Below are 11,172 nucleotides of genomic sequence, written 5' to 3' on the forward strand. Positions count from 1 at the left end.
ACAGTGGGACAATTCACACCTCAGTGGAGACCAGCTCAGGAGAGTTAACAGACCAGGTAAACAAGCCATTCTATGTGCAAAAGACACAGACGGGTACCAAAGACCTGCTGAAGTGGGCTGGACATCACAAGAGAGAGTGGAAAAGAGCTATGATCCGGATGCCCCTCCCCCACTGCTGTGAGGTTATAAAAGCTTCCTTCTGCACCCAAATGCCCTCTTGGGAAAGAGGAAAGGGAAAAGAGAATCCTTGAGAGTAGGAGGAAAATTTGAGAGACTGAGAAATTACAAAAAAAAAAAAAAAAAAAAAAAAGACTAATACTCAGAACAGACTGATTTATACGTCTAAAAAGCATAAGAACATAATACCCGCCCTCAAACCTGAGAACAAACGGAGATATTCTAGAACCTCCACCTCTCCATGGACCAGGCCCAAGTGCTGACATCGCCGGAGAGTGGCTCCCAGAAGGCTGAGCGCCGGGGCGGTGCCAGCCGGCAGAACGCCAAGCAAGACGCCTAGGTAGTTCGTCCTCTCCCGGTAGCCGTAGGCGTCAGGTGACTGGCCCTGCAAAATCCGTCTGATTCCATGGGCAACCGCCAAGAGCCCTGGCAGCAGGTGGGCAGCTGTCCGGCTTCCAGGAGTTGGGGAAGAATACCGTGTTTGTGGGCGGGAACTATGCGGACCACACCTTGGAGCTGCAGAGAGTAGTTCAGCGCAGGACAGGTGCTCTTCCTGAAGCTGTCCACCACCTACACGCGCGAGGGCTCGGTCATCCTCTTCCCCAACTACGTCCACAACCTGCACCTTAAGCTCAAACTGGGTGAGTGTGGTGAGGGACGAAAGTGGCTGCGTCTTCCCAGAGGCCGCAGCCATAGACTGCATGGCCAGCTGTGTGCCCTGTGCGTGGATATGACCATCAGCGATATGCAGGACGTGTGGAAGAAGAGGCTTCCCTGATTCTTGCCAAGAGCTTCATGCTCTTCAGCGCCATCCGCATGATTGTGCCCAAAGAGAAAATCTCTGACCCTCACAACCTAAACTCTGGCTGAAGGTCAATGGCAAACTCAGGCAGGAGGGTGTGACATCCTCCATGATTTTTACCATTTTCTACATCATCAGCAATGTTTCTAAGATAATGACCATAGAAGAAGTAGGCATTATCTGGACCAGGATGCCAAAGGGGAATTGAACTCATAAAAAAAAAAAAAAAAAAAAAAAAAAAAAAAAAGCTGAAATTCAGGCTGACATACATGGGGCTGTTAATATGAGATTTAAGGTGGAAAGGTATTAAGTCCATACAAAGCACCCTAACTTGTTAAGTTTTTGGATATAAGGGAGCAAGACAGAAGCAAGCAAAGGTACTTAAGTTGACAATCGTGTAATAAGAAACTAATTTTTAACAATGATTTGATTGGATTGCTATCTCAACTCAAGGGGTGAGCCTCCAAGGAAAACGGGATTGAGAAGAGCTGGGTTAAAAATGGAAATGAGAAATAGTGTCTTTTAGGAAACAACTGGAATAAAGTATTTGGGATGCTTCCAAAGAGGAGAGTTTATCAAACCAAATGTTTAGAAAACTTACTTTGCTTTCCTAAAAGTGGACTGGACAAGACTTTTCCTTTGGTCATTCAGGGAATAGTAGTTCAAGACTTAAAATCGAAAGGCTGAAAAGCAGGTTACAAGCCAGTTTTCCCACATTTCCTTGATCATGATAATCATCTTGGGATATTTGAAAATATAAAAATTTTCAAGTTACTGGCCCATACTAGGCCCTGTTGTAATTAGTGGAATTAATCTCCAGCTCTCCAAATGATTCTTATCACAGAAATGTGGAAAAACATTACCCTACATAATCAGTTAACTTACAATTTATTTAACGAATGAACAATTAATGAAGACCTCACTCATTTACTTAGGGTGTGTACCATGGCCCATAAATTCTGAGTTTGGGAGGTAATTTTGAACCTATTGTCTTCCTTTTTTTTTTTTTTGTATATAAATTTTATAGACACTTTATTCAAAATAACCCAAACTGGAAATAATCCAAATGCCCATCAACAAGAGAATGGGTAAACAAATTATGATGTATCTATACAATGGAATACCCTCAGCAATAAGAAAAAACAAACTATTGATCCTCTCAACAGCTAGAACGACTCTCAGGTTTTTGTTTTCTGTTTTTGTTTTGTTTTGTTTTTCAAGAGAGACAGATTGTGTGTGCAAGCAGGGGAGAGGGAGAGGGAGAGAGAGAATCTCAAGCAGGCTCCACCAATGCTGAGCAGTGAGCCCAACAGAAGGCTTCATCTCACAACAGAGAGATCATGACCTGAGCCCCAATCAAGAGTCAGCCGTTTAATGGACTAAGCCACCTGGGCGCCCCCTGAACCTCATGTTTATATGAAATATATGAAATTCAAAGCTAGGCAAAGCTAAACTGTGGTGATAGAAATCCTAATAGTAGCTTCCTCTGGGATAGTGAGGATTGACTGTGTAAAGGGGTTCATGGTGCCTGGAAATGTTTATCTTTTTCTTTTTTTTATAATTTACATCCAAGTTAGTTAGCATATGGTACAACAATGATTTCAGGAGTAGGTTCCTTAATATCCCTTACCCATTTAGCCCATCTCCCCTCCCACAACCCATCCATCAACCCTCTGTTCTCTATATTTGAGAGTCTCTTACATTTTGTCTCCTTCCCTGTTTTTATATTCTTTTTGCTTGCCTTATGTTCATCTGTTTTGTATCTTAAAGTCCTCATATGAGTGAAGTCATATGATATTTGCCTTTCTCTGACTAATTTCGTTTAACACAATACCCTCTAGTTCCATCCACATAGTTGCAAATGGCAAGATTTCATTCTTTTTGATTGCCGGGTAATACTCCATTGTATGTATATACCATATCTTCTTTATCCATTTACCCATTGATGGACATTTGGGTTCCTTCCATACTTTGGCCATTGTTGATAGTGCTGCTATAAACATTGGGGTGCATGTGTCCCTTCTAAACAGCATACCCGTATCCCTTGGATAAATACCTAGCAGTAAAATTGCTGGGTTGTAAGGTAGTTCTATTTTTAATTTTTTGAGGAATCTCCATACTGTTTTCCAGAGTGGCTGCACCACTTTGCATTCCCACCAGCAGTGCACAAGAGATCCTCTTTCTCCACATCCTCACCAACATCTGTTGTTGCCTGAGTTGTTAATGTTAGCCCTTCTGACAGGTGTGAGGTGGTATATCAATGTGGTTTTGATTTGTATTTCCGGATGATTAGTGATGTTGAGCATTTTTTCATGTGTTGGTCATCTGGATGTCTTCTTTGGAGAAGTGTCTATTCATGTCTTTTGCCCATTTCTTCACTGGATTATTTGTTTTTTGGGTGTTGAGTTTGATAAGTTCTTTATAGATTTTGGATACTAACCCTTTATCTGATGTGCTATTTGCGAATGTCTTCTCCCATTCCATCGGGAATTTAGTATTAGTTTTTCTGATTGTTTCCTTTGCTGTTCAGAAGCTTTTTATTTTGATGGGGTCCCAATAGTTCATTTTTACTTTGGTTTCCCTTGCCTCTGGAGACGTGTTGAGTAAGAAGTTGCTGTGGCCAAGATCAAAGAGGTTTTTGCCTGCTTTTTCCTTGAAGATTTTGATGGCTTCCTGTCTTACATTTAGGTCTTTCATCCATTTTGAGTTTATTTTTGTGTCTGGTGTAAGAAAGTGGTCCAGGTTCATTCCTCTGCATGTCGCTGTCCAGTTTTCCCAACACCACTTGCTGAAGAGACTCTTTATTCCACTGGATATTCTTTCCTGCTTTGTCAAAGATTAGTTGGCCATATGTTTGTGGGTCCATTTCTGGGTTCTCTATTCTGTTCCATTGATCTGAGTGCCTGTTTTTGTGCTAATACCATACTGTCTTGATGATTACAGCTTTGTAATACATCTTGAAATCCGGGTTTGTGATGCCTCCTGCTTTTGTTTTCTTTTTCAAGATTGCTTTGGCTATTCAGGGTCTTTTCTGGTTCCATACAAATTTTAAGATGTTTGTTCTAGCTCTGTGAAGAATACTGGTGTTATTTTGATAGGGATTGCATTGAATATGTACATTGCTTTGGGAGTATTGACATTTTAACAATATTTGTTCTTCCTATCCAGGAGCATGGAATCTTTTTCCTTTTGTGTGTGTGTGTGTGTGTGTGTGTGTGTGTGTGTGTGTGTGTGTCTTCTTCAATTTCTTTCATAAGTTTTCTATAGTTTTCAGTATATAGATTTTTCACCTCTTTGGTTAGATTTGTTCCTAGGTATTTTATGGGTTTTGGTGCAATTGTAAATAGGATCAATTCCGTGATTTCACTTTCTGTTGCTTCATTGTTGGTGTATAGGAATGCAACCAATTTGTACATTGATTTTATATCCCGTGACTTTGCTGAATTCATAAATCAGTTCTAGCAGTTTTTTTGGTGGAATCTTTTGGGTTTTCCACATAGAGTATCATGTCATCTGCGAAGAGTGAAAGTTTGACCTCCTCCTGGATGATCTGGATGCCTTTTATTTCTTTCTGTTGTCTGATTGCTGAGGCTAAGACTTCCAATACTATGTTGAATAACAGTGGTGAGAGTGGACATCCCTGTCTTGTTCCCGACCTTAGGGGGAAATCTCTCAGTTTTCCTCCATTGGGGATGATATTAGCGGTGGGTCTTTTATATATGGCTTTTATGATCTTGAGAACCTACTGTCTTCTAAATAAGTATGCTATCTCTTGGGAGGTAAATGAAATACTATAGAACATAAAGTTACATTTATGCCTCCCAGTTTGTGACTATTCAAACTGAACTTCACCATGTGCATAGTGATTCAATTTGGGGTAGAATGGAGGCGCCTGTAGGACATCTTTGTGAAGATGGCCCTCTATGTTTACAGAGAGATTTGGAAGTCATTTGGACGTAGATGAAGCAGCAAAGGCAGAAAGTGGAGAATAACATAGGAGGAAAAGGCAGAACCATGGGTAACATCCATATTTAAAGGATAGAGGAAAAATTACTGGAAGAAACAAAAAAGAAACAGACAGATTGGAGGGTAATACAGAGACCAGGATTGAAGAAAAACTAAGAGAGGGGGAAATCATTATAAAGAGAGAACAATCAACACAGGCAAATTCTTCAGAGGAAAACATAGGATAAAGACAGAAAAGAGGCCATTACAATATGTTCCCTGAAGCCAAAGAGAGAAAAGAGAAGAGAAGAGAAGAAGAAAGAGTCCTAAATCAACAAGTCTGTTGTGCTGTCAATGACTTGAGACCTTGCCTAATACTGGTTAAGGAAGAAAAAAAAAAACTGTGTCTAAACATCCTAGGAACTTAACATAGAGTTTATTTATTCTATGTTATGCATATTTGAATAACATCAAATATATTTATTCAGCTATTAAAAATTATGGGACAACTATATAATACATTAGCAGTTAATGAACAAAACTATATCTGGGTTTAAATGCATGACTCCTCAGTGTTCATTACTTTCATCAAAAAGTTACAAACAGGACAGTGCCCATTTGTGTTACAGTTTATTGTACACTAGTCCATGCTCTCCAACAGCTATTTGTACTCAATAAATGAGACAGCAAAACAGGAGGAGAAGAAACTGATGTGGGAAAAAAAAATGAAATACTTTGGTACTGAGATTTTATATCAAATAATTACTTGTTTCTAACATTAAAATGTCTTACTATCAGCAAAACTCCATCAGAAATTTCAGAACTTTCTGGTTAATATGGCCTCATGTTCAAAAGAAATTGGACTTAAGTTATATAAATAACCGAAGTCTGTGCCAGAAGATTGCACCTAAGTATATCACAAAATGAGATAGCAATTTTAATCATACAATAAATGGAATCATTGGGTCTCATCTTTGATCTAGCCTATGATCTCATTTTTCTTTGAACATAGAGTTATTTGTACAGAGTGATATTGTGTTTGCAGGGATAGTCTAATGGGCATGCAATATATCTATCTCTGTAAATCACTATATGTTTGATTAAGTTCTTTATGTACAGCTGTTACTGAATGGGATGCCTGGTCTGTAAGGCTTCTATTTTCTGGGTGATGACCCTACCATAAATTTTACACATATGTTTGAATACTTAGTCTCCACTGAGATGTTTTCACCATTTATTTACAGAAATATGTCAGTGACTGCCCACATGCTCAGCATGAACTATGCTAGCCTTCAGGTACTGTAATGGGAAAGGGCCTTCAGGTCATGAAAGTGTAACTTTGCAGAAACATAACTTCCCCTGTGATTAGAAGAGAATTTTAGTAATTGTTGGGAATTTCACCCTTACCATCCATGTTGAGGAAAGGGGTTCAAGATGCAAAGTCTGGATCTTAACTTTCCAGATGTTGCCTCCAAAAGGAGTTTCCTACCCCCTACCTTGAGAAGAAGGGCTGAGAGTATTGTTCTGAGCACTCTAATGTTTTATATAAGTGTTTTACATAGAAGTTGATTACTCTATGCCTAGCATCCAATGGAATAGATCTGGCATGTGCCACCCACAAGCACCCTTCTAGACCAAGGCACTCACATCCCAGCTTCTGGGAGTATAGGCTACTAAGATCTCGTAGCTGAATTCCTCTCCTGAAATCTGGGAGCCACCAAACCCAAGGTCGTGCTTCTCCCCAAGGGCAGTCCACATCCAATGACTGGTTAACTAGGATGGTGTGGATAGGAAATAAAAGGGCTAGTCCCCCATGCCTTAATTAGGAACAACTTTAGAAAGCCATATAAAGCCAGAGCTTCACTATTACAACTACAAGACAGTTGTCAATCTCTCCTTCTGCATAATCCTACTTCTTTTAATGCCTTCAAATCCAATTCAGCAGTATCAGATTTGAAAGCATTCACCAATAAAATGCCTACATGCAAATCTACATCTCAAAGTCGGTTTCTAGGAATATTGACCTAAAGCAAAAGTCAGGAGTGGTCCTAAGAAGCAGATTCTAAAATGGGAGTTTGATGCTGAATCACCTGCTGATGGCTAGCAATGAAGACTCTATCACTGGTGATAGGTGGAGTGCTAACCACCTCTGGCATACTTAGCAATACAATTGTTAAGACTTTCACCTGGGGTGAACAGAATGGGAAGAGAAAGCATTAGCTACAGGCAACATCTCAAGCATTCGAGAGATTTGGGGGAATTAGTAATTATATGGACTGTGGAAAGGGTAGCTGTTGCTGAGGGCTATCAATTCACTGGAGAAAAAATGAAAAACTAGAGATAATTAATCACCAATTTAAGGTAAAGTGTGAAAGCCAGAGGGATTCCTTGGCAGCACATAAAGAATCTCTGCTCTGCTGTAGCTGAAAGGCAAAGAAAGCTGAGGGGTTTTATTTTTTTTCCCAGAACTGAATCATAAAATTAGCAAAACTCCAGAGAAGGTTAAATTCTACAATAGGCAATTCCACAATGCTAAGATCAGGACCTGGATTAGTAAACCTGGAAATGGAAATATCTAGCTCTTTGCACTCAAAAATCTTGAATACTCAGGTTCTCTTGACCCTTTTGACCCATCAGAAGTGCTCCATTCTTCCTTGCTAAAAAGCATTCCCCCCACCCCTTACTTGAAGACAATAGAGAGATTTCTGCATCTCAAGACAATACGTGTCCTTCTCAAGATCCACCCCAAATCCCCTATGGGCCTCCAGCAACTGAAGAAGAGGTCAAGAATCTATGAGAAATCACCATGCAATACCAAGGCAACATTATATGGTAATAATTCAACCAGTTCTTCCTTGCAGAAACCTATGCCCATTTTCTCAGGCAACTGTACACTGGAGAAAGACAATTCCTAGGAATTTCAAGGTCATAGTTATTATTCAGGAATGCAAAGTCATCTAAGATTCCATGTCAGAGTGAGTGCACAGGGTAAAAATAAATTCACTGGGTCCAGTTTCCGACAGGTACAACAGGACCCTCAAAGCAACCCTGTAATCATTCCCTCTATCCTTCGTGTGATATTGGAATAGACATACGTGGTATTTAGCAAACTCCTACCCTTACTCTAGGTTGGTGGCTTGAACTTTGAAGGTAAGAGCCAGTGGGAATGACCAAGTGAATGCCTGTGTCCGGATCTGACAGTAAGTAGTTAGGCTGCCGCCTGTCCTGAGAAAGGTATGGATGGTCAGGATCACCCATCAGATAAACCACTTAGACTAGCAAAAGTGTTTAACCAAAGGTGAAGAGAATCTATAATGGGTAGAAGAGGAGTAGAATAGTAAGTATCAGTTGTAGTCTCTCAAGACCAGCTGCAGCATTGGGCAGTTTTTTATTACATATTTTATGTTTTCTATTCTCAAGTTGGTTTACACACAGTGTAGTCTTGGCTTCAAAGTTATTTTTTTTTTATTTTTTACTTATATTTATTTTTTTTAAGTAAGCTCTGTGCCCAATGTGGGTTCGAACTCACAACCCCAAGATCAAGTCACATGCTTTATGAACCAAGCCAGCCAGGCGTGCCAATTACATATTTAAATAATAATACTTTGAGGCACCTGGCTCTTGATCTGGAGGTCATGAGTTCAAACCCCATGTTGGATATAGAGATTACTTTTGCAAAATAGTACTACTGGGAGCCTGGGTAGCTGAGTCGTTCAGCATCTGACTTCAGCTCAGGTCATGATCTGACAGTTCATGAGTTCGAGTCCCACATCAGGTGAGCCCGAACCCCACTTCGGGTGAGCACAAGCCCCACTTTGGGTGAGCACAAGCACCTCTCTGAGTGAGCATGAGCCTTCTTTTGGGTGAGCTCTGCTTCTCTCTCTCTGCCCCTTGTGGGATTCTGTCTCTCTCTCTCTCTCTCTGCCCCTCGCTCACTTGCACCCTCTCTCTCAAAACAAACAACAACCAAAAAAAATGGTACTACTTTGGACATATATTAAAGAAAATATATCATTAAGTTAATTTTAATTTTTTCAATATGGCTATTTAAAATGTAAAATAACCTATATGACTCATATTTATGGCTTGCATTATATTTCTGTTTGACAGTTTTCCTTTAAAATATCTGCATGCAACAAAAATTGCATCTAAAATCTGTAACCACTAAATGAACTATTGGGACCTCATCAAAATAAAAAGCTTCTGCACAGCAAAGGAAACAATCAGCAAAACTAAAAGGCAACCAACAGAATGGGAGAAGATATTTGCAAATGACATATCAGAGAAAGGGTTAGTATCCAAAATTTATAATGAACTTACGAAACTCAACACACAAAAAGCAAATAATCCAGTGAAGAAATGGGCAAAAGACATGAATAGACACTTCTCCAAAGAAGACATCCAGATGGCTAACAGACACATGAAAAAGTGCTCAACATCACTTATCATCAGGCAAATTCAAATCAAAACTGCAATGAGATACCACCTCACACCTGTCAGAATGGCTAACATTAACAACTCAGGCAACAACAGATGGTGAGGATGCAGAGAGGATCTCTTTTGCATTGTTGGTGGGAATGAAAGCTGGTGCAGCCACTCTAGAAAACAGTATGGAGGTTCCTCAAAAAACTAAAAATAGAACTACCCTAGGACCCAGCAATTGCACTACTAGGCATTTATTCATGGGATACAGGTGTGCTGTTTCAAAGGGGTACATGCACCCCCAATGTTTATAGCAGCACTATCAACAATAGCCAAAGTATGGAAAGAGCCCAAATGTCCATCAATGGATAAATGGATAAAGAAGATATGGTAGATAGATAGATAGATAGATATAGATAGATAGATAGATAGATAGATAGATATAGATATTACTCAGCAATCAAAAAGAATGAAAACTTACCATTTGCAACTATGTGGATATATCTAGAGGGTATTGTGCTAAGCGAAACTAGTCAGTCAAAGAAAGACAAATATCATATGACTTTACTCATGTGAGGACTTTAAGATACAAAACAGATGAACATAAGGGAAGGGTATCAAAAATAATATAAAAACATAAAGGGGGACAAAACATAAGAGACTCTTAAATACAGAGAACAAACTGAGGGTTGCTGGAGGAGCTGTGGGTTGGGGGAGGGACTAAATGAGAAAGGGGCATTAAAGAAAGACACTTGTTGGGATTAGCACTGGGTATTATACATAGGGGATGAATCACTGGAATATCTTCCTGAAATCATTATTGCACTATAAGCTAGCTAACTTGGATGTAAATTAAAAAATAAATAAAAATAAAATAAAATAAAATAAAATAAAATAAAATAAAATAAAATAAAATAAAAAAATAGATAGATATATAAATAAATAAATATCTCTAACCAATAGAAAGCCATCAGTTGCTAAATACTGTGATTTAGCCAATGGAGTAAGAGTTAGGCAACCATGGTGTGCACGGGGAAAATTACAATCTAATGAGAAACTGAAAAAGGAAAATATCCTTCCAGCTGACTCCTTTTTCCCTCTTTATAAGTGTGGCATAAATACCACCCATGAAGCCAGGACTGAATACAGCAGAGATCTGATTATTTCATAATTTTAAAACATCATGGGAATCTTCCCTAAATGCTTGTCCAAACTCAAAATCTCTATCCTTCTCACTTCAACAAATACCTCTGCAGAAGTTTGACCTGTCGAGATTGTAGAGGATTCTAGAGACAGGCATGTACAGAGGAAATGCATCTTAAAAATGAAAGCTTTAAATAAGCTATAGTCATTGCATTTTAGAAACAAAATTTAAAATAAGGCAGTAACCACAATATTCATCATCCACCATAAAATTATCTGCTGTAATCTCCATACTTCTGGATATGGATAGCTAAATAGCAATATATAAACAAACAACATCAAAGTGCCTTTTTGGCTAACTGCCACCCTGCCACTTCTGAACTACAGCCAATTATAATGACATCACTCTAGCTTCATGTCCTTTACTGACCTTCCTACTTATGTTGCCAAAATGTATTAAATTTCTGCTCTACAATCTGTCTTTTTCCTTTTGCCTTTGTTTCTTTAAATAATGACTTGACATCACTTGACCTCAACCTACAATTTTGGCTGATAATATCACTGAGCAATTCACATACATAAATGGCCTTGCATAATCATTGGTTGTGTCACAGAAAAATCTGTGCAAGAAGAGATTGAATTTGTATGACATAAACTGAAGAAAATTCTTTTAAATATTCTAA

At 39.0% G+C, this 11,172-nt stretch overlaps 1 protein-coding gene across 1 annotated transcript in view; it reads right to left on the reverse strand.

Annotated features, from left to right (window-relative positions):
- LOC131513198 (uncharacterized) overlaps positions 1-880 on the reverse strand; it is a 434,303-nt gene extending 433,423 nt beyond the window's left edge. Inside the window, exon 1 of the mRNA XM_058732542.1 lies at positions 379-880. Within this exon, the coding sequence (XP_058588525.1) occupies positions 379-880 (502 nt within the window). The remainder of the gene's footprint in view (positions 1-378) is intronic.
- Between the last annotated feature and the right edge of the window lie 10,292 nt (positions 881-11,172).

This window comes from Neofelis nebulosa, chromosome 5 (genome assembly GCF_028018385.1).
Source record: "Neofelis nebulosa isolate mNeoNeb1 chromosome 5, mNeoNeb1.pri, whole genome shotgun sequence".
Classification (NCBI taxonomy): domain Eukaryota; kingdom Metazoa; phylum Chordata; class Mammalia; order Carnivora; family Felidae; genus Neofelis; species Neofelis nebulosa.